At 41.0% G+C, this 24,555-nt stretch overlaps 1 protein-coding gene across 1 annotated transcript in view; it reads left to right on the top strand.

Moving 5' to 3' along the window:
• TTC9 (tetratricopeptide repeat domain 9) overlaps positions 1 to 9,962 on the top strand; it is a 53,715-nt gene extending 43,753 nt beyond the window's left edge. Inside the window, exon 3 of the mRNA XM_027844668.1 lies at positions 6,933 to 9,962. Within this exon, the coding sequence (XP_027700469.1) occupies positions 6,933 to 7,012 (80 nt within the window). The 3' untranslated portion in view covers positions 7,013 to 9,962. The remainder of the gene's footprint in view (positions 1 to 6,932) is intronic.
• The last annotated feature ends 14,593 nt before the right edge of the window (positions 9,963 to 24,555 follow it).

The following is a 24,555-nucleotide window of genomic DNA, read 5'->3' as shown; positions in this document are numbered from 1 at the left end:
GAAAATCTTAAAAATTAGAGTAAGTACACAGTAAACAAAAAGACTATAAAAATGATAAGCAAAGCTAAAACCTGATTCTTTGAAGACTAACAGAACTGATAAACTTTTTGCTAACCTAATTTTAAAAGAAAGAAGAAAAACAAATTACCCAAGTCAAAAAGAACACAGTGAAATCACAACAGAGAAGAAATAAAGAAAATGATCAGAACCTACTTTTCACAATTATATATTAGCCAAACAGAATTTAAAAGAAATGGAGGATTACCTACAGAAATATAAAATGCCAAAATTAACAGAGCATGAAATATGGATCTTATGTAACCCAATCAAAAAAGTGACATTGAACAAGACACAAAGGACCTAAAAGAAAAATAAAATAAAATCCTAGTCCAGATGAATTTAGAGACAACTTAGAGCAAACAATTAAAGAGTAATTAATACCCATGCTATACAAATTATTTTCCACCTTGAGAGAGAAAACACTTGATATTTTTAATATAGTCCTCTTACCTAAACCAGGGAAGGACAAAGCAAAAAAAGAAAAATTTAGGCCAGTCTCACTAATTAATTGTTGTAGATAGCTCCAAGTAATCAAAGCAGGATCAGCTTCTTATCTTCAACTTAAAAGTGTTAGAGAGTTGCCTGGGGAAACTGAAAGAGTAAATGAATTGTCCAAGTTCACACAGCCAGTATGTGTTAGAGACAAGACTTGAACCCAAATCTTCCTGACTTTAAGGCCAGCTCTATATCCAATATGCCATACTGCCTTTTTTCCCTAGTGGATGTTAGAGTAAAAATTTTAAATAAAATCATATACAGCAATATAGCCAAAGGGGAAGGAAAGCATTCATTATAACAAGTTTATACCAGAGATGGTTCAACTTTAAGAGAACAATTAACATAATTAATCACAATAAAAATAAAACCATCCCCCCCAAAACATGATTATATCAATAAATGAAGAAAGGCTTTTCATAAAAGGGGAAGAGAATTAGGATTTATATAGCACCAACTACTAGCCAGGCATCATGCCAAGTGCTTTACCAAGTATCTCATTTGATTCTCACAACAACCCTGCAAAGTAGGTATTGTTATTATACTCATTTTACAATGGAGGAAACTGAGTCAAATAGAGGTTAAGTGACTTGCCCAGGGTCACTCTGCCAGTAAGTGTCTGAGGTCAGATTTGAACTCACATCTTCCTCTTTCTAGGTGCAGTATTCTAGCCACTCTATCCACCTAACTGCCTCTACAACATTCATTTTTACTAAAAACCCTAAAAAAAATCATAGAAGGGCTATTTAAACTATTATACAAACATGTGTATATAAAATTATAACTTAGAATTATTTATAATGGGAAACACTAAAAGATTTTCTAATAAGTATAGAAATAAAGCAAGAATGCTTCCTTTTCCCATTATTATTTGATATCATTCTAGAAATCCTAATGATAGAAAGAACACAATGAAAAGAAATTAAGAGGCACAAATATTGATGAAGAGGAGAAAAAAATTATAACCCTATTTGCAGGTAACACGGTGTTTTGTTTAGAAAACCCTGGAGAATCAGCAAAGAAACTGACTGAAAAAAATTAATAGCTTTAATAGTTATATTGATATATATATACAAAAGAAATCCACAAAAACCATCAGCATTTCCATATGGCAATAACAAAGTCACCAGGAGGAAATAACAGAGAGAAAAGTCCAATTCAGGATAACTAAAAAATTCACAAAATATCTTGGAATCAATCTATGAAGATATAGAAATACACTCTTTAAAGAAATAATGATATAGATAATTGGAGCTATATTAACTGTCCATGGTTGGGCTACACCAATATAATACAATTTATGATGCTACCTAAATTAATTGCAAACTGAATGATAGGTCACATAAACTACCCAAGGGTATATTTTTAAAACTAGACAAAATGAAAACAAAATTAATTTGGTAGAGCAAGAGGTTGAGAAGCTCAAGGTGAGTAATTTTTTTGAAGAGAAAGAAGAATAAAAAGTACTCCCAGACCTCAAATTACATTATAAAGCAATAATAGCAAAATTATTTGGTACTGGTTAAAAATTACAAAAGTAGATCAATAGGACAGACTAGATGGGCAAGAATAAAAACAATAAAATTCAACAACTTTATCTTCAATAAACCTGAGAACATAAACTGTTTGGGAATAAAATCCCTATTTAGCAAATGCTTCTGGGGAAACTAGGAAGCTTTTGGGGTTTAGACCAGCCTTTATACCATATACACTAAACAAACTCAAAAAAGATACATGATCTGAATACTAAAGAACAATATAGAAAATAATGAGATCCAGTACCTTTTATGACTATACCTGGAGAAGAATATTTTAAAATTTGTATTGATAGCTTTTGCTTTTTTATCACCTACATTTCCCAATGTAATTTCCCCTCCTCTTCTCAAACATTCACCCCTTGTAACAAAAAAAGAGACAGAAAAAAAATAGTTCAGTAAAACAAATGGACATAACAGCTAAGTCTGACAAGTATTCCACACACATAATACTTTCCCCACCGCCCCCTGCAAATAAGGGAGAGGTAGAGAGGCATATTCTTATTTTTCCTTTTTGGGACCAAACTTGGTCAATATGGTTGCACAACAGTAATTTTTTATTATTATGTCACTATTATTCTTTCCACTTATGTTATTATAGTCAGAGTTATGGGGAGAAATTCTAAACCAAAAAAAAAAAAGGATAGAGGAGATCACAAAAGAGAAAATAAATAATTTTGATTATGTGAATTGAAAAACTTTTAAACGAAGAAAATCAATGAAGTTAGATAGAAAGAGAAATTGTCAACTGGAGGAAAAATAGTTTTGCATTTCTGACAGGGCTTAGATATCCAGAATATAAAATAAATTAGCACAAAAATGTGACTAAGAGTCATTCCCAATGGATAAGTGGTCAAAGAATATGACCACTTTTCAAAAGAAGATTTTCAAACTATGAAATTTGCTTCAAATCACTAATAATAAGTGAAATACAAGTCAAAACAACTCTGAGGTTTCCCTTGAGACATATAGATGGTGCAATAGATAGAGCATCAGACCTGGAGTCAGAAAGACTTGAGTTCAGATCTGGCTTCTGACATTGTGTGACCCTGGGCAAATCACTTAACTTATGTTTGCCTCAGTTTTCTCAACCGTAAAATGGGAATGATAATAATAGCACCCACCTCTCAGAGTTGTTGTGAGGAACAAATGAGATAGTACTTGTAAATCACTTAGCACAGTGCCTGGCACACAGTAGGTAGTTTAATGTCAGCAGAGCTGTTGATCTCCAGTGAGATTTGCTCTTGACCCTATATTGTTTTTAACATTTTTATCAGTGCCTTGGATAAAGGTGTATAGATGGAGTGCTTATCAAAGCTATCACAAAGTTAAGAGGGATAACTGGCACATTGGATAAGAGTAAGGGTCTCCAAAAAAATATCAACAAGTGTTTGAGCTGAATCTAATAAGAAGAATTCAGTAGAAATAAGTGTGGTCTTATGCTTGTGTGCATTAAAACCAACTTAACAAGTCCAAGATGGGGAAGGCATAGTTAGACAGCAGTTTGTCTGGAAAAGATTTGGGGGATTTAGTGGACTGCAAACTCAGTCTGAGTCAGCAATGTAATATGGCAGCCAAAAAAACCTAATGTGATTCTGGACCTTATTTAGAGAGACATCCCACTCCCAGGAATGAAGAGGTAGGCGATCGTCCCTTTATGCTTTGTCCTAGTAAGAGCACAGCTAGGGTATGGTATTTCAATTCTGGATTCCACGGGGTAATAAGGGCATTGCTAAGTTGGAGCACATTCAAGATGGTGAAGGGACCTAAGTCCTTATCACATAAGGATTTTTGTTGTTGTTGTTGAGTGATTTCAGTTGTGTCTGGCTCTCTGTGACCCCATTTGGAGTTTCCTTGGCAGAGATTTTGGAGTCATTTGCCATTTCCTTCTTCAGCTCATTTTACCGATGAGGAAACTGAGGCCAACAGAGCTAAGTGACTTGCTCAGGGTCACACAGCTAGTAAGTGTCTGAGGCCAGATTTGACCTCAAGTCCTCCTGACTCCAGGGCTGGTGGTCTAACCACTCTACCTCCTTGTTGCCCATGAGGGCTAGTTAAAAGAACTGGGCATATTTGACCTGGAAAAGACAAATAGCATGTGGAAGGTATGCCTTCCCTCCTCTTCCCTCCCTCCATAGCTAGTTAACTAGATATAGTAATATGTGTGTACGTGCACATATATATTTTAAGCTTTTACATAGGTGTTGTAAGATATTGCAAGATATTAGAAGAAAGTGCAAGAACAAAAGCACAAACGTTACTTCCCCACCCACGCCCCCCAACAGCTTGAGCCACATTCTCCCAGGTTACTTTCGTCTTTAGGCAGTTTCTATAAAACATTTCATGCAAGCTGTTTTGGGGTTTGAGTTAAAGAAGGCCTGTTATGTGGCAGAGGGCACAGACTTATTCTGCTTATCTCCAGGAAGAAGAATCAGGAGCAACAGATGGAAATGACAAAAATACAGACATAGTATGCTGTCCAGAAAAACTTCCTAACAGAGACATCCAAAAATAAAAAGGGTTACCTCAAGAGGTAGTGGGTTCTGCCTTCTTGGAGGTCTGCAAGGCAATAACCACTTGTTAAGCACTTACTGTGTGCTATGTGCCAAGCCCTGTGCTAAATGCTGGGGATACAAATACAAGTAAAAAGACAACCCCTGCCCTCAAGGAGCTTACAACTGGGAAAGACAACACACAAAAAAGAGTTGAAAAGAGGGTAGAGTAGATAGATACCTTCCCACAAGAGTTTTGTCTTGGGAGTCCAGAAAGTCAGAATCAGAGCCGAGAGGGGAATGAAGTTTGGCTGTCCTCGGCCTCTCCCCAAAATGGAGGAATTTACTAATGAGAGAGGGGGGGAGCATGGCAGAGGAATGTTCTAGGGTGAGAAGGTCTCAGGGGTAGATGGATATTTCAGGATGAGGAGGCCCTGAGTGCTGAGGGAAGTCCCAGGGGAAGATTGCAGCTGAGCCATCCATGGTGCTTGCTGAGGTCTGGAAAGTCAGAAGCTCAGTCACCAGAGGCTGAGTGAGTAGTTGTTAGCTATATTGGAGTGGGAATTTCTTTAGGGTTTGTGTTGAACCAAACCTCTGCTTGAAACCCCTGCCAACTCTCCAATTCTGGGATTCTGTGATCCTTTGTTTCCAGTTCTTTGTTACTGCAAAAACATTGCTATAAATATATTAGTGTGTTTGTATATTTATCTGTATATGTATGACAGTACTTTGCACGTAGAATACTTGTCAGATTTGGCCAGTATATTGATTTGTTTTGCTAAACTTTTTTTCCTCTTTCTTTTTCTCTTTGTTACAAGGGATGATTCTCTGGAAAGAGGAGGGGGAAATACATTGGGTAATATAGGTGATGATAAAACAAAAGATATATCTCTCCCAGATATAGTCATAAAATGTATTGAATCTCTTCAGGACCTGCTGAAAGGGTCACAGGGACTCCCATGAGTCTATGGAACATACTTTGAGAACTGCTGCATTAACTCATGGGCTAGACATTCAGAGGAAATGAAGGATATATATATACACACACACACATATATGTGTGTGTATATATGTATACACATACATACATATATACATATATGTCATTTTTACTCATGTCCAACTCTTTGTGACCCCATTTTGGAGTTTTCTTGCAAAGAAACTATACTGTTTTGACATTTCCTTCTCCAGCTCATTTTACAGATGAGGAAACTTAGTCAAACAGGGTTAAGTGACTTGCCCAGGGTCACACAGCTAGTAAGTGTCTGAGACTGGATTTGAACTTAGAAAGGTGAGTCTTTCTGACTCCAGGACCAATACTCTATCCACTGTACCCCCTAGTTACCTGCCTACCTCTCTCTCTCTCTCACTCTCTCTCTCTCCCCCTCCCTTCCTCCTTCCCTCTCTCCCTCTCTCTCTCTTTCCTTCTCTCCCTCTTCTTCTCTCCCTCCCTATCTCCCTCTCCCTCTCTCTCTTCCTTTCATGTTCTTTCTCACATGCATGTGTATACACACACCCTTCCTTGGCATATATGCCTAACAATAGGATATAATTCCAAATTGCTTTCTAAAATGCTTGCATCAATTAATTCACAGTTACATCAACAGAATCACATATTGTTTTGCATTATAACAGCTTCATTTATCTGTACCTTGTTTTCCAGTCAGACCATAACCTCCCTGAGGGCAGGGACTGCCTATGCTTCTAACACAGTGCTGGACCCTCAGTCCAGTATGTGTTGTGTACCTTGTGTACTTATTTTGTCATACTGGCTATAGCTGATAGTCTACATGTAAAGGGTGTATTTGAATGTGTCCTAGTTCCTTTTGTTACCCAGTGGGATGTCTTGCCAGCTGTCTATAGGAAACTCTGCCCAGTGGTCCGGCATTGTAGGAATCTGTCCAGCCTGCTTCATGGAATTTGTCAGGCCAGCCCTGGTTATAAGGATAAAGTAATGCTAGAGATGAAAGTTTTGTGCCCCTCGCCTTCATTCCTCACCTTTCCTTCTGCTCCTTATAGGCTTATTGGCCAGGGACTGAGTCTCATTATGGAGAAAAGCTGCTCTCTCTCTCTCTCTCTCTCTCTCTCTCTCTCTCTCTCTCTCTCTCTGTCGTCTGTCCTCACCTAGGTCTACAGCCAAGTACATCAGGCCCCAGTTCAGAAAAAACCTTCTGGCTCCCTTCACAAAACATTAGCCAGATGGTCACAGAATAATCAGTCTTGGATCAGCAAAACTGGTTGGTTCTAGTCTGTCCACTTTGTATAGACCCAGTTTGTTTGGGCCTGGGAAAAGGCCAACAATTTTCCCTTATCTGGTATTAGCTCACACGTGTCTTTCCTTTTCCTACAGATACCAATGTGATACGATATATCCAACTGACAGAGATGAAACTCAGCAGATGTTCCCAGAGAGAGAAAGAAGCCTTGTAACCAGGAAGCTTCCTTCAGAGATGGACCCATGGTGGACATTGTGCTTCCAGGGGCCCAGCAGGTGGATTTCCCCTTCCTGGGTTTGGTCCCTTTCCTGCCCCTCTCCCATCTTCCTTCGAAAGCCCCCTTAACTCTTTGTTTACTCCCAGTATGAAGAGAAAGAGAGAGAGCAAGAGAAGCCAGCTTAGAACCTGGCCAGTTGCCAGAAAATGGTCAAAGTTCCCTTGATGAGAAGAAGCCTGAAGAGGAGATTTGTGTCAGAGTTGGAAAAGGCTTAGCTGGTGGTTTCCACTGCCGGGATCATGCCTGGAAGGCAATTCATCTTAAAGTCTTGAGTCTTCACCTTGAGTCTGTAAGCTTGTCCCTTCTAATCACCTCCCTGATGGACTAAGCCATCCCAACCCAGTCCTAACAGACACATCTGGAAGATGGCCACAGAAAGAGCTGGTGACCCCAACCCCCTCCTAGAGGGACATAGATGTGCACATCAACTTCCCTCCCCCTCCCACACTCCTATTCTTGGCTCCTGTTGCATTCTGTGTGCCCCCAATCCCAAATCTCCATTTGGGGTTCTAGGACTCGGTTACAAGCTCATCCACCACTGAAGCCCCTACTAAATGCCTTCTCAGTGAACTTACATCCTATTTCCACATAGTAACTTTGATGGCAGACAGGAGCAGGTATGGGAAGATCAGGGCAAGGGAAACGGTGAGGGAAGGGGGACAGTGATGCAAAAGCTGAAAAGGCTTTGTATAAATCAGGGGATAAAACTATGGACTAATGAAGTGCAAATAAAAATAAATTAATAGGTGATAATTCCTGTCATTTCTTTTTGAAATAGCCCCCCTAACCGTTTTCCCACCCCTCACCCCATACGTGGAGTGAAGGATGTACTCACATAGCATTGGATGACCTTCAGAGCAGCTGACCATTTGCTTAGTGCCCTGTGCAGTTGCTTGTACTCTGTACTGTGTGTCCTCTGCAGAGGTGTCTACCCCCAGCATGTATACTCCCAATCCAATCCAACAAGCATTTATGTAAAGTACCTCCTGTGTTCTAGGACTGTTTTAGGTGCTGGAGACACAAAGACAAAATAAAAATAGTCCCTGCCCTCAAGGAGCTTGCATTCTTCCCTGCCTTAACCTAAGTATAACCTAGTCAAGGTTGGGTAGATAGACTTCAGTGGAGCGATGAGTCCATTTTTGGATAGCTATAATTGTTAGGAAATTTTCTCTTATTTTGAGACAAAAATCTGTCTCCTTCCTACTTCTGTCCATGGGGCTTGATCATAGGCCAAATAAAGCAAATTGAATCTCTCTCTCATATAATAACCCTTCAATGTCTACCACCAAGTTGTGTCTTCTCTAGGCTAAATATCCCCTGGCAGGGTTTCTAAGTATCCTCATCATCCTGGTCACCCTCCTCAAAGCATTTTACACTTTGACCGTGCTTTCCTTAAACTAGGGTGTTCAGAGCTGGGCTCACTGTTCCAGATGTGTTCTGAACAGGACTCAACACAACGTCGTTCTCCCTTCTTACATCTGGACATCACACCCTCGGATTGTGTTAGCTTTTCTGGCAGCCAAGCACACTGCTGACTTCTCCATCACTCGTAGTCTACTAAAAATTGCCAGGTCTTTGTCACATGGATTGCTTTCTGGGCTTATCTTCCTCACCTTGTAGTTGCACAGTTGGTTTTTCTGAGCCCAATGTCAGGACATTACGCTTACCCTTATTAAATTACATCTTAGCTTCAGCCCAACATTCTATCCAGCTGAAATCTCTTTGGATCCCACATCTTAGATTCCATTGTATTATTGATCCTGCCCATCTCAAGGACAACCATTTCATAAAACCTGCTATATGATATGTTTTTCCATTGACACTGATATCAGTTCTGTCTTTCCTAATCATCTTTATAGCCCACCGATTCTCAAACATTTTGGCCTCAGGACACCTTTACCTTCTTAAAAATTATTGAAGACCCCAAAGAGCTTTTGTTTATGTGGGTTATAGCTATCATAATTTACTGTATTAGAAGAGTACAAATAGATAAAATTTTAAAATATTTATTCATTAAAAATAGTAATAAACCCATTATACAGTAACATAAATGACAGATTTTTATGAAAAATACTATTTTCCAAAACAAAAAAAAATTAACTGAGAAGAGTGGCATTGTATTACATGTTTTTACAAATCTCTTTAATGTCTAACTTAATAGAAAACTACTAGGTTTTCACATCGGCTTTTGCATTCAATCTATTGTGATAGGTTGTTTTGGTTGAGGTTTATGAAGGAAATCTGGCCTCACACAGATATGTAGTTGGAAAAGGAAGGAGTATTTTAGTAGGCAAATAACATTTTAGTATTAGTATGAAAGTAATTTTGCCCTCAAGGAAGTCCTGAAAGGATCATGGGGCCCCTCATGGGTCCATGGAACATACTTTGAGAACCATTACGTTAAGCCATGATCAAGCCAAACAAAGGCATGGAGATTGAGTCTCATCTTTGATTCTCCTTAGCTCAAGCTTAACAGTAGTTCATGGTTATACTGCACTTTACAGTTTACAAAGCACTTTCCTCACAAAGATCCTGTAAGATAGGTAGTGCAAGGACTGTTATCTCTGTTTGACAGATGAGAAAATTGGGAATCATCAAGATGAAATATCTGTGAGGTAAATCAATCAGTAAGCATTTGCTAAGTGCTGTTGGGGATACAGAGACACTTATAAAACTTTTCCCATCCTCAAATGCAAGGAAATTTTGGTAGGGTAGGTCCTAGCAGTAGAGGGAATCTGGAAAGATCACATGTAGGAGGAGGGGGTACTTGGGCTGAGCTTTGAAGAAGGCTAGGATTCTAAGAGGGGTGGCTGAGTAGTGCAGTGGATAGAGTGACAACCCCAGAGTCAAGAAGGCTCATCTTCCTGAGTTCAAATTTGGCCTCAGACACTTACTAGCTGTGTGACCCTGGGCAAATTACTTAACTCTTTTTGCCTTAGTTTCCTCATCTGTAAAATGAGCTGGACAAGGAAATGGCAGACCGTTCCATTATCTTTGCCAAGAAAACCCCAAAACGTGGTCACGAAGAGTCTGATATGACCTAACAACAACAACAGCAGCAATAGAAAAGGATTCTAAGAGATGGGGTGGGGGAAGGTCACATAACTAAGAAGTGTCACAGCCAGCTTTTTCTTTGGTTCCTAAGCACTTAGCCAGGAAGTACTTAATAAATGGCTGTTGACTGATTCATTGCCTTCTGATTTGAGGTGCAGCCTCTTTCCATCACACCCCACTGCTTCTTCTTCCCACTCGCTATCCTGGTGGACAGCCTCAAAAAGAAAGGACCCAGTTCAAAGCAAAGTCCCAAGATATTAGCCCTCTGCTAAAAGAGGGAGTGGTCTGCTGTCATTTCTATTCTCCATCTGCACAAAGGATAGAACCATGGTCTCTAAGCAAATGCCTGGGTTGCTCTCAGGGGTGAGCATTCACTATACCTGGCCCACTAGTTCTAAGACCACCACATATCACTGGAAAAAATCTGCCAAAATCCATATGATGTCCTCAATTGCATACCCCCCCCTTCTCTATTAAGTATATTAGGACCTATGTGTGAATCACCTGAAGAGAACTAAGTCAGGTAGAAAGTTCCAGCCCATTTTCTGGGCATGTTGAAAAGTCATAAAAATGGAAGTGACCTCAAAGATCATCTTAACCCAGTTGCTTCATTTCACAAGGGAAACTCAGAGAGGGTGGACTTGTCTAAGGTCACAGCTAGCTCAGCGCAAAACCTAATTAGAGCCCAGTTCTCCTGACTTCTTTCTGCTGATACTTCTTCCTATCACTAAATGCTCATTCAGAACTTGATTAGTTGAAGATGTGTGGCACAGGAACACAGTCAAGTCCTGAATGAGTGCTTGCTGATAACAAAAAAAAGTATCCAGCATGATCCCAGGTTTTGTAGTATCATAGACTTGGAGTTGGAAGACACTTGGATTAGTTGATCTAACCTAACACCTTTATTTAAGAGATGAGGACACCAAGGCCCAGATAGTCTGAGTGATTTGTCCAAGGACACACAGGCAGTAAATGGCAGAGACAGGAATCTAAATCCATGTTTCTCTCATCCAGCACTCTTAGTGTGTGAAGTGACTGTTGACAATCAGTTATTTTTACCACACCGTACTTAGGTACAGGAGAGATTCAGGAGTCATGAATCCCATGGGCCAGTGGGATTACCAAGCTTTGCAACCAATCCAGGCAATTTAATGCAGTGGTAAGAATGTAGGATTTGGAGTCTGGAGACAGCTGGACTTAAATCACATTATAGCTCAAAGCTATATCTAAGGCAAGGTGACTGGGACTTTTTCCAGTGGGCTAAAATTTAAAGAGTGCAAATAACATGGTCCCAGAGGCATGCTTCTTGTTCCCTTGTGGAAGCTGTACCCCCAGTGAGCTCTCCCCATCTCCACTTGCCCCAGACACAGAAACTAGTTAAGAATCCTGAAACTCACTAGCTGTGTGACCATGCGTAAATCATTCAACTTCTCCGAACCTCAGTTTCTTCGTTTGAAAAATAGGGATAATAATACCTACAGTACTTAACTCATGAGGTTGCTGTGAGAATCCACTGAGATAACATATATGTAAAAAGTGCTTTGCAAATCTTAAAGCTTTACATAAATGCCAGCTATCATTATTAATATTATTACTACTAATAAGAATTTCATTCTCATCTTTTTGGATACAGTTCAGAGAGAAAGGGTCCTGGGACAAGCCACTAGCCTGCTACTGTATTTTTAAATCTAATGTTTTGTGAAATCTTGCACAGGTGGATAAAATATTTGTTCTTTGTAATTGAATAAAAATATTGGAAGGTAAGCTTATCTTCTATGGGCTCGCTGAAAGTGTCTTTGAGACAACTCCAGTAGCAGACAAGATGAAGGCTATATACCCCATTCCGTTCCCACATGAATTTTATTTCATCTGCTGCATTTCTAAATTTTGAAAGCATGTTGTTCCATGTAGATTGAAGATTAGGATATTTATGTTTAAAAATTGGTCTAAAGTTTTTATGGATCGCTGTTATGTCCGTGTGATTGTGGGCCACAGTTCGGTCTGTGAAAATGGTATGTCCAATAGGTTATTGGCTTAGATTGCCAAGATCTTTTTTTTTTGGTGCGGGGAGGGGGGAGGAAGGGGTGCGGGTCCTGTATTTATAGTATGAGAATTTGTCATCTACCAAGCTACAAAAGACTGAGCAAGCTTCTGATGCATAATTCTAGCCACCAGATCAAGCCTTGCTAAGTATTCAGTAGGTGCTACATTTTTACAGTCTATATAGTTGTGTGGCATAGTTTCTATGCCATTTCCCTGTATCATTTACACTGATCACTGAGTCTGAGCTTCTGTAGAATAACCATTCTGTAATTTCTGGTGGCAATGTTCTTTTTCTGAATTGCTATCTTAAACCCCTTCATTGCCCCACCCCACCCCCTAAATATCTACACAACAACCATTTATTTAATGCTTCCTTGGTGACATTGGAATTGACACGTCATCCATGAAGCACTTTCTTATTCCATTTTAGATATTAGCTGTTTCATAGACTCCATCTGATGGTAAATCACTTTAAATTACATTCAACAGATCCAATAGCATTTACCTGTTATCAGCCTTTACTCAGCAAAGTGATGTCTGCTTGTTCTAAAAGTATTTCTGTACGTTTTTGACCTGTAAATTATGTGCTCTAAAAATATCTATCAACAAAAGGCAGTATAAATGTTACAGCACTTTCATGTGGTTTGTTCAACAATTACCGAATCACAAATAAGTTTCTTTTTACGATCCTAGGACTTTCTGGCACACATTTTTGCTCAGCCAATATGTTGTTTTCTTATGTGTTTCTAGATTTTTTTTTTTCATGATACTGTAAATGCATTTTATAAAGTACTTAAATGTGTAATTCACTTATATTTGAAGGAGTCATTGGTGTTCTCATCTTCTGGTAATAGATATGTGATGCTTTCTGTTGAGCTGGTAAAGTGCCTTGCTAATAATTCATGCTCTACTATGGGACATCTGAGCCAATAATTATGGATCTTATTGATGATGATGATGGATGATGATGATGACGATGATGTTTTCATCTTTATGTTCAATGAAGTACGGATAGAAACAGTCCTAGAACAAGTCACACTATCTTGCTACTATTGTGCTTTTATGTTTCATGTTCAACCTACTATTGTGCAAGTAGATAAAATGATTGATTTTTTTTGTAATTAAATTAAAGTGTTGAGATGCAAATTCATCTTCTGTAGACTCACTGAAAGCATCTTTGAGACGAGTCCAGTAGAAGATGGAATGATGCTGATGATTTCTCCCTCTCTTCTTGCCTTCCTCCCTTCTCTCCTCCTTCCCTTCTCTCCTCCTTCCCTTCTCTCTACCACTTCCCTTTTTTTGTTAGTCCCACTTTCCCAGCCACAAAAAAATCTTGGGATCCAAGTAGTAATTGTTCCTTTGGGGGAAGGGGAATGTGAAGTGGGGGGAAGGGGAGGATGGAGCACAAAGAATGAGGGCTAAGTCATATGGGCTTGCATATTCAGTGCCCCAAATCCATTTAAAGCTACTCTGCGTCACCAAAATAAGGTGATAATATGAAGTTTTTAATCATTTTTGATTGTGGAAGAAAGGCAGCAATCTTAGAATCCCCAGAGATGCTGGCTCCTGGCCCAAGGTGAATAGAAGAGGAGGGAAGGAAGGAGGTTATAATTGAGTCAGAGAGATATTAATGATATTTTGTGCATGTTATTACTTTTAAATAAGACATTAGAGTTCTCAGTGTTAGAAAAATCTGAAACAAAAGTCTACTACAGGAGTGAGAGAAGGAAAGCCTTTATTACGCTTCTCATGAGAAGCGGGCACACTTCACCCTAATGGCACTTGCGCACTGGTACAGAGGTAGAATCAACTTCGAAATGGTTAGTATAATCCATACTCCTCCCATCTGAGCCTGGGATTGGACCAGCTCATCTGAGTTACACTCTTCCTGAACCACCCATCCCATGTTCCTCCATGTTCTGTTAACTCCTCCCAGTTCATGCATCCCATGTTCAAAAATGGTGGCTATCTCCGCCCTCAGGGTGTGTCAGTTAATATTCAGTAAGCTTATTAAGCAAGCACAGTGGAGAAAAGCCTTTGCCCCATCCTTGACCCCAACAGGTTGCAACTGGTTTAGCCTCCAAGGCACTTTCTTAGGGAACTAGTTGTTTGCAGAATGTTTGGGGCACTTTCTGATTGGTTGAGGGACTATCCACAAGATCATGGAAGTCCTCAGAATTCCCTTGTTCTGTTGTAGAAGTCTAACTTCTAATCCTTTCCCACATCAAGGGACTTTCACACACATTTATATGATTTTCAAAGCAACTTGTGAGGTAGGAGAAGCAGGATTAACTCCATTTTATAGACAAGTTGTGAGCAGGCTGCAAGGTAGAACCAATGAGTGACTTTGAAAAACAGGACTAATATATGTCATTAGGGAATGTAGGATAAAAAAGGAAGATGTGCTGGTCACTTGGTGAGGATAAGGTACAATAATTGGACAGACCATGTGCTCCACTCCACCTGATGTCAAAAGAAAACAAGGAAGTCCTCTGAGCATTTTAGGTGGATCCACTGTGGAGAATTTATGGCAGAATGTGGTTAATAATAACCCAGGATGGATAGATATGGATGGGTTTCAACCTATATGGGAATTGGACCAATTACCCAAATTGCTAAGACCACGGATCATTTGTGTCTTTGAGTACTTACAAACAAGACTTGGCCAAGTGATGACATTTAGTCACCTATTACAAAGGATGGAGCTGAAACAAGAGCTCGAGTCCTTTAATTCAAGGCTCAGTGCTCCTCCCAAGTCCCATATCTCACAGCCTCTCAAATGGCTCCAAATTCCTGCTTGAAAGCCAGAGTGATTTTGGCCAATAATAGCCCCCAGCCCAAACCTCAGTGGTTCATTGTTTAGGTTTTGATGGCTTAGAGTGGGTGAAAATAGCAATTGTTTTCTGTTCTGGCCAGAAACTTTGAGGGCCTTCCCCTCCCTGAATATTTTTGTGATCAATTCAAAGCTTGGGTGGCTTATACATTCTTTGAACTGATAGCCTAAAGCAGGCCAGCTGGAAGATGTAGTCTAAGTTGGCTTCCACCAATGCCTTCAGCCTGACCAATCCACTGAGCCCTGCCTCTAGTGACAGGCTTGCTGGGGAGAGGAATTACAGGCAGAATCGCTCAATCTGAAGGGACCTGTTTGGCTTTCTACTCCAACCCTGTGAGGGCCATCTCCAGTTGTCCTGATCTATATCTCACCACTGGACCCAAAGGACTTTGGAGGAGAAAGTGAGGTTGATGACTTTGCATAGCCCTCCCTTACTTAAATTCAATTCACTTACATGTCATGGCATCACCTCCCAGATATCATAGTTCTCTTTGAAAATGAAGGACAAACAACAACAAACGATATTTTTGTGATGGCAAATTAGGCCATCTTTTGTCTCAATTCTTACCCAGCCCTTAGTCATTGAATGAACATTGCCTCAAACAAACTGAGCCCTAGGGAAAACCTTAATTTAGAAAGACCCAAGATCATCCATTGCATCCCAACCATCACCCGTCATCTTGACTTTTGTCTTGCCGTTGGACTTTGATGACTGAAGAAGAGAGTGAGGCAGTTCTGCCTCACTTAAATCCAATTCACTCACTAGTCGAGGCATCATGAAAGTGATGTCATCGGTCCTCTTCAAGAATGAAGGACAAATAACAACTACAAATTCCTGCTTAGTATCCTGGCCCCATCAGCACTGGCCTGGACACAAGCCAAACAGAATTTATCTCAAATATCATTTGCAGCTAAATCTTGATCATGTTCCCCATTGCAAAGTTCTCTATCACAGTCTAAAGTCTAAACCCACCTAAAATGGAAGCTAACTCTATGTCCCTCTGTCCTCTTTTCACATTGCATTCATTCATTACCACCTGCAAACAAACTATGGGACTTTGTTTGTAGTTTATTAATGACTCCCTGAGTTTGGGAGGGGAGAAAAGAGAAACAAAAGTGGGGTGGATAAGTTGAACCCACCGGGTACTGCATAACTTATCCCTGAATTTTCTGATATACCATCTACATAGACAGATCAGCACTACTCTGGAAACTCAGATCAGGAGAGACCTAAATTCAACTCTCATCACCAAGTAATTGTAACTAGGGTGAAGTAAAATGCGACTTTTCTCAAGGTGCCAAAATTTAGAGAGCAACCATTGATTCAAGGCATGATTCATGTGTTTGCTCTAGGGTCCCATGACATTGAGGTTGGGTGAATTAGACAGGGTGGGGGAGCAAGGTAAAAGCATTGAGGAGAAGAGATTCTGTAAGAATAGATAAGCCACTAGACAAGTATACCAGCTGTGAATTTATTTCCTGGGCATGTTCTTCATTTGTACTGATTTCAAGTCTCTCCCCTTCTTGCCCTACCGATTCGTTTAGAAAAGGCCTCTTCCAGATTCCACAGGAGTCAGATGGGAGTGTTTCCTAGTTACATATTATGGAATATAAGAAGGAAGACATCCCTCCACAATCCTGACTGTCAGTTTCTCCAAGCAGAAAGCTCCACCAGGAAAGTTGCCTTTAAACTCTTCCCGTTCAGAGGAATGTACTGGCTCTTAGCCAAGATCAAGGATAATGCTCTGGCCCCATTCTCACCCGCATCTTTCTCTCAGTCTTTATTCAGGAATAACATTAGCAGGTACATTCTCCCACTATCTATCTTGCTAGTCTGGCCCAGAGTGGTAGTGACTTGGTAGCCTGTGTCGTATACCTTAACAGGCAAGAAGAGGAGATGAAAGCTTGAGGCACTGTTGCCGGGCCAGAAAATCTCTTTTTTCATTCAGAGGGTGGTCGGTCCAACCTTCCAAGAGGTACCTGGGGTTCTACAATACCTGTCAGAAGGTCTAGCCCTCCTCCACACAGTCCTCAGCTCACAGTTGTAATGAGGAATTCTGGTACCTGATGAAAATCCATTTGAGTTGGAGGTAATGGAAGAGGGAGGAGGGAATAAGGATTGTGTCTAAGAGATGATGACCATTACTGTGCATGGTTGAGATGAAGAGAAATCATGGCTAATTAGGAAGCTGGGAAACTAGGAAGCCAAGGTGTTTGGAGCTAAATCTTACTATAAAGATCTCTGATAGAATTTCCTTAAAAGGAATTATTATGGTAATATAGTCGGGGATGAATGGAAAGAAGACTGATACAGACATTGTACTTATTGGGGAAGAAGGAGAATTATCTGAAGGTTCATTAATGATAGTTGCAAGGACTGAAATGAACTTTAAAGGAGGAGCAGTGTTATATCTTCCAAGGGATCACCTTGATGTAATAATTAATAATAATAATAATAATTGAATTTATAGAGTATATTAAGGCAGTCTACAAATATCTTATTTTATGCTCATAACAATCCTGGGAGGCAGGCTATTATCACCTTCATTTTGAAGATGAGGAAGCTGAGGCAGACAGAGGTTAAGTGACTTGTCCAGGGTCACACAGCTAATAAGTGTCTGAGGTCAGATCTGAATTCATGCCTTTTATCCAATTTTGGTACTCTGTCCACTGGACCTCCTAGCTGTAACAGGTCTTGTGCAGTGGTTTTGTTCTCCTGAACCAAATGCTTTTTTGTAATCAACAAACAATAATCACAAAGGGATCTTACATGCCGAGTGATGGTAGCAGAGGGAATTGCTGGTTACAAGCTGTGAGCTGGGAACTGGATGGAGAAGGGCTAGACCTTCTGACAAGCATTGCAGGAACCCCAGGCTCCCTTCACAGGGTACCTTCAGACCAGCCCCTTGAAGGAAAAAAGAGCTTTTCTGACCCAGTAATAGTGACAATAGAGACCAAGAGGCATGCCGGCTTGCCAGCTCCTCCTCCTGGCCCTGAGTTTTAAGGAGCAGCCAGCCTTAGAGAGGATGCCAAGAAATGTGTTGTTGTCAACACATGGAAAGCTAGGTTTCCATGAGAACTAGAAAATGGCAGGAATAAGAGAAGAAGAGATCTAGAATGAAGAGTAATTTGTTAACAAAGAGCTCTTAGATGTGAATGGGTAATTCTTCCAGTTAATAAGTGTCTAAGGCCACATTTGAACTCATTTCTTCCTAACTCCAGGCCCAGAAGACAAATGAATTTGTTTCCCAGTTCAGGAAACTTATAGTCATTTAATTCCTCAGAACCTTTGTTTCTTTTTCTGTAAAATGGAGATAATAAGACATACTACCAACTTCATGGGGTTGTCCTGAGGAAAGTTTTTTACAAATCTGAAATAACTATACAGGGTGTCCCAAAAGTTGTAGTGCAATTTTAAGCTTTAATTAAACTTTAGAAGTATAAATAGTACAAATTTATTCCAAAAAACCATCATTAAAATATTATTTTACACTTATTCCCTTTTGTGAATTTTGAATAACAAGCTTAATTTTAATTTTAACAAGATAGGTCACCCTGGCATTATGTACCACGTATATAATAGTTTTGGAATGATACTTTTCTCAGACTGATGTGGTTTGGGGTTGCTGGGAACCCCAAAATGTCAAGGTACAGGGAGGTCTGCTGGAAAGAATTCAAGCACTTGAGTGCCTTGGAAGCCTTCTTCCAGTCAAAGTAGCAAGGTTTATTGTAATGCCAGTAGAGCTGACTTGAGATTCCTAGTGAATCTGTAACTTGATAGCAGTGAGATTGATACTTATATTTTTAAAAAAAGCAGTGAGAAGTTCTTGATGATGGGATTAAGGAGTGGTAAATAGCCTGGGGTGGGCCAGGTGCAACAGTGAAAGCAGGCAAGTGATCTGGGATGGGTCAAGAGCCACTGTGAAAGCACTGTTAAGTATCTAGGTGGGCTGGGATGGGCCAGATGCCTCGCAAGACGCCAGTTATCTGGGCTGCTAAAATGTGTGGCAAAATTCAGGGACTGGGCTGCTTTCAAAGACATCTGTCTTTTCTTTTTAGGGGTTCAGGTCCCATCACCCCATGAAGACTAGCAGTTCTTTTCATTCCCAGCAACTAGCACAGAGTAGACACTTAATCAGTGATTGTTGGTTGATTGATTTGTGTATTATAATGGGGGTAATCAAGACCTATCCCCCCCACACACACACACACACTCACACACACATACCATCTGCTCTGGCACATGGCCAGGCTTCCCAGACACTTCCAGGTATACATAAGTTAAGACCTGGAGGACTTTGGGATACTGAGGCAGGTATTTAAAGTAGCAGCTTCCAGGGAGAGTATAATAGTAGTTGTGGGTTAACATTTCATGATTTAAGTCTTTTTGTTAATATGTGCTAGTCAGTCTTTTGTGTTTTAAGCATTTCTTTTGTGTGGAAGAAATAAATAACTGTACTATACCTAATCTACATTGTACACTGAGTGCCTTTCTACTCCATTTTGGGGATACCCTAGACATAAGCCAACCCTAAACTTTTAAGTGATTTTTCCCTAGGGCTCTATGAAGGAACATAAAGAGCAAAAGATAACGTAAAAGTGTGAGGGACTGTCTGATGTTGGCAACTACCAGGTGGGCGTTGTGGCAAGATTGGGGTAGAATCTGGGTATTTGGAAGTCGAGGCAGGGGCTGTGGTAGGCGGAGTCGTGGTGGACTGGGATGGGCTGGGTACGGAGAAGCCCTGAGGCAGTGGGCAGTGCTATGTGAGATAAGCTGGGTGCAAGGAAGTAGCCGGAGCTTGTGCTCCTGAGGCAAGGGGCGGTGCCACGTGGGAGTGGGACGGCAGAGGACGAGTTCCCTTTGCTTAGTCCCCTCCCTATATGCAACGTCAACCCCAGACGCCTCCTTCCTGTGACCTTCCTGACTTCCTGGGTCCCTTTGTGTAGCACTGACCCCAGAGCCTCCTTCCTGTGTCCTTCCTGACTTCCTAGGTCATGTACTCTGTCTATGCACTAATCCCAGACGCCTCCTTCCAGTATCCGGTCCTAGCCTCCTACGTCACTCCCTCTCCCTTGGTGTGCTAAACTCAGACAGCCCCTTCCAGTATCTGACCCTACAATCATTGGCTAGTAAGCAGGCTGGGGAGGAGGGGCTAAGTAGGTACTTAAGGAACGAGGTGGTCAGATCACTGCGCTCTCTTGGCTCCTGCTCTGTTGCTCTGGCCTTCCTGCTTGGCCTTGCTGTGATGGCTTGCTGTGATGGCCTCTGAATAAAGCTCTGGTGTTGGCGCCTCCTGATGGCTTGTCTGTGTGTTTATCTGGTTGAGGACCGAAGACTGATGAGTAAGTATGACTCTGGCAGCCTGCTCCTTATAGGAGGAGTGTTCGGCACGGCCGGCATAAAGTCGGCGCGGCCGGTACATAAAAGATCTTGACCATTGTTTTTAGAGGCCAAATTACTCCAGGATTGAGTCCAGAAGCTGGACATCCCTAGTAGGAAAGGGTGCCCTAGCTCCCAGGGTCAGCAGATGTCAATTGTTACTTGCTGGGATTGCTAACCAGCCCTTTCACATTCATCTCAGCAATGCATTAGCAGAACTACTCCTTCGAGGATTGTGTCCTCTGCTAAGCCAGGGCACAGCTTAGGCTCATCCTAAGAAAGAAACAGGAAGAAAGGACAGGAGAAGAGAAGAGAAGGAAGAGGAGGGAAGGGGAGGAGAGGAAGAGAGGAGAAGGATGGGGAGAGGAGGAGACAGAGATGAGAAGAGGAGAGGAGGACAGGAGGGGGAGAGGAGAGGAGAAAAGGAGAAAGATGAGAGAGGAGGAGAGAAGAGAAGAAGGAGAAAAGAGAAGGAGAAGAAAAGAGAGGAGAAGAGAGGAAAGTTGCTTTAAAATGTTTTAGACACGTGCTACCTCTTTTGATCCTTCTCATACCCCTTTGATTTAGGTGTTATTGTTATCCCAATTTTTTATATGAGGAAACAGGATGAAGAGGTAAATTAATTTGTCCAGGGCCACACAGATAGTAAGCACCTGAGGCAGGATTCAAACTCAGGTCTTTCCTAAGGTTAGAGCTCTATTCACTGTGTCTCCTCACATAGGTGCCTAGATCCCATAAGGGTGTTATGTTTCCTCTCGACACTAAAGAAACCACTTATTCCAGGCTATCAGTTTGTGTTTTTACCCCTAAAGAAAATCACACATTCTAGAAATAGACTTACATTTCATTGCCCTCTGCTTTTCTTAAAAATGTCCTTGAGTGCCAGAGAATCAAGAACGACAAAGGGGTCTGAAGAGTTGGCTGGCAGACAGCTTTGATTTAGCTGAGGCAGCCTTCCCTGAAACCCATACTCATGCCCAAACACAGGCCAGACAGCAGAGGAAGAGAAAATGCATTTGGTCCATCAGGCATGACCAGTCTCAAAATACAGAGTCAGCAAGAAAAATATTCCCCCTCTCTAAATGGAATGGAATTGGATTCTATTAAAAACCACACTCATCGAGGCCCATAGCTATTAATATTTGCTACAGGGAGAAAAAGGGAGAGACCCTTGCCAAAGACTGGAGACCTCCAGCAGCTGGGGCTGAATTGTTCTGTTGGGGGCGAACCCAAATTTGAAAACTTCCCTTGCTATATGTGCTTTTGCTTTAAAATATATATATATATATATTTCTTGACAGTGTCAGAGCATGATCAGTTTGAGGCCAGGAGAAACTAAGGCAAAGCAGAAAATGTTAATAAAAATGCCCCTTTCCTACTAAGTTGAAATAGGTTTGTGGAAGTCAGCATGAGCCTTTTGACTGATTTATATGACCCTTGGCCCTGGGTCATTTTGCTTTTGCTACTACTACTGTAGTTAGAGAGTTAGAGTAATAGATAGCTCTAAACTCTTGGGTTAAAGTCCTGCCTTGGGCACATATTGGAATCAGGATTTAGAGTAAGTCATTTCTAATGCTGGTAGGAAAGTCTTTGAGACTAGAAGTTACAGAGGAGATGCAAATTGACATTAGAAGAGAGAGACTGTTCCATGTTCCATATGTTCCATATATAAGTGAAACCACAAGTGGGGAGGGAGAGGGAAATGAGAAAAAGAGTGAAGGAGGGGAAGAAGGGAGGGGTAAGGAGAGAGACAGAGAGACAAAGGCAGAGACAGACAGATAGACAGACATGGGAAGGGAAGGAAAGAAGGTCCTGAGGCACTGTGCTAAATACTTTGCAGATATTATCTCATTTGATTCTCACAACAGCCCTGTGAGGTAAAAGTTGTTATTATCCCCATTTTACAGTTGAGAAAACTGAAGTAGACAGAGTTTAAGTGACTTGGCCAGGGTTACATAGCTAGTATGGACTGGATTTGAACTCAGGTCTTTCTGACTGCAAGCCCAAAGCCCTGTGCCAACTAACTGTCTCTAGCAGCTTTGGGGGTGGGGTGGTGGGGATGAGGGTGGTGAGTACATGGGGACCCAACAGGTAACACATCTGTTCCTCCTGGCAGGTAAAAATTATTTCTCCCTCCATACATTTTCCTGAAGCATTTTGTCTGACCCTTCCTTTGTTCCAATCACCTTCAGCCTTGAAGGTATGTACTTAACTTTGTGTACCTGTTATGTCCTCAGTACAATGGAAGCTTCTTAAAGGTAGGGATAGTGTCATTTTTCACTTAGTAAGTCTTAGGTGTTGAATCTGATCAAGCAGACTGCCCTTCCATACTGGGAGCGTGCCTGAAATAACAGTAACCCTGAGGAAAGGGAATGAGCCAGAGTCTGGGTGGCTGGATCTGAGAGGGGGTAAGGGACCGAAAGCCCCACCTCCCTGCCCTGGGATGTCAGAACCTAGTGCCTGCAAGATCTCCCTCTACTCCATTTCAATAAGTGGAAATAGTAGAGAAAGCATCCTAGGTATAAGAAACGGTGAACAAGAGTGGAGATGGAAAAGCAGAAAAGAAAGACCAGTTACCTGAATACGGTGTTTGACTCTGGCCTCACTCTCTCCTTCTACTTCCTGTCTCCTCCACTTCTATCCCAAGGATTCTCTGATATCTTGAAGAGGTGGAGGAATTGTTCTTTTATGTCCCCCTCATTCTTAGGGGTCCAGTGACTAGCACCCTAGTTCCATTTAATCACTAGACATTGGATTAGCTTTTACATGGGGATATTTACTTCAAAGACATAGCAAAAAAAACATTTAAACATGTCTCCCATTTCAAACATTTCTCCCTCCCCAGTACTTAAAGGGCATAATCCCCCACATCCAACCTCAATCTTGTGGAAGGGGTGGGGGATTAAGCTCACAGTTTCAGTTCAATTCCTAAAGACCATTAATCCCACCAAATTCAATTCCAAAGCCAGGACATTTGTTTCTCAGAGTTTCACTGCTAGGTTTTTTACAACACCCCACCTGAATCTCTGGACTCATGTATCATGGAAGTTGGTGCTCCTGAGCTGGATCAGAGACCCCACTCCCTGGACTTAGAATAGAAAATAATGAAAGAAAAAAGCCAAAATCCCAGGACTGTTTCTCATGGGCACATGGCCTAAGTGGGAAGGTAGAGAATGAGGGTCCTTCCCATTTACTCCATACTCTCATGGGCCTTGAATGAAAAAGTCATTTTCACCCTCAGACTTAAATGCAGGGGAAAAAAACCTTAAATGACATCATCCACATGGAAGGCACTGGGGACCCATTTCTGGAAGACTGGTCCCCAGTCCCTTCCACGTGGATGATGTTGTCGAAGATAGCCTAGGCATGTGCCAAATCCCCGTCACACGAGATTGCTCCTTTCTGACTCCAGCAAACAGTAACAATGTTAATGGTCATTAATGGTTAACGAGGGTTGCAAATTTGGCTCCAGTGCTGTACATACATATGTGCATACATACATACATACATACATACATACATATATATGTATTACATATGTGGGATACAACCCTTGAAATAGAACAAGATTAATATTTTTGGGTACTCTCCGGGGTCTATTCCCTATCTCCTAATCCCTGTAATCCCAAACAATCTCTTGTCCTTGGTACAAACCCTGTTCGAGCTCAGCCCTCTGCTCTTGATTCCTTTCTTCTTCCCTTTACCACCTCACCCTTTCCACTTGTTATTGATGTTTAGTCATATCTGACTTCATTTTATAATCTCTCTCCCAATATACATACACATATGTATATATAAACACACATTTCTACACATATGTAATCTGTAAATATATATGTACTATATATATTCTATAGATAGTTTGTGTGTATATATAGTTTATATGTGTGCATATAGTTTGTATATATGTGTATATGTCCATATATAGTTTATGCACAGTTGTTTGTCCCATTAGATTGTAAGCTCCTCGAAGGCATGGACTCTCTTTTCTTTGTATCTCCAACACTTAGCATGGTGCCTGGTGCACAGTAGGTACATTTAATAAATGTTTATGGACTTGACTTCAATATTTATGATAAACCCTTCTAACACTTTGGTCTCTTGGTTCTTCAATCTCTTCAACTCCCATCATCTCTATCTCTACCGCAGTCATTCATGGGGTGATCACAT

This window comes from Vombatus ursinus, unplaced genomic scaffold (genome assembly GCF_900497805.2).
Source record: "Vombatus ursinus unplaced genomic scaffold, bare-nosed wombat genome assembly UNPS02014945.1, whole genome shotgun sequence".
NCBI lineage: Eukaryota > Metazoa > Chordata > Mammalia > Diprotodontia > Vombatidae > Vombatus > Vombatus ursinus.
Note: the sequence above shows the minus strand (reverse complement) of the source record. Positions and strands in the feature narration are given on the sequence as shown.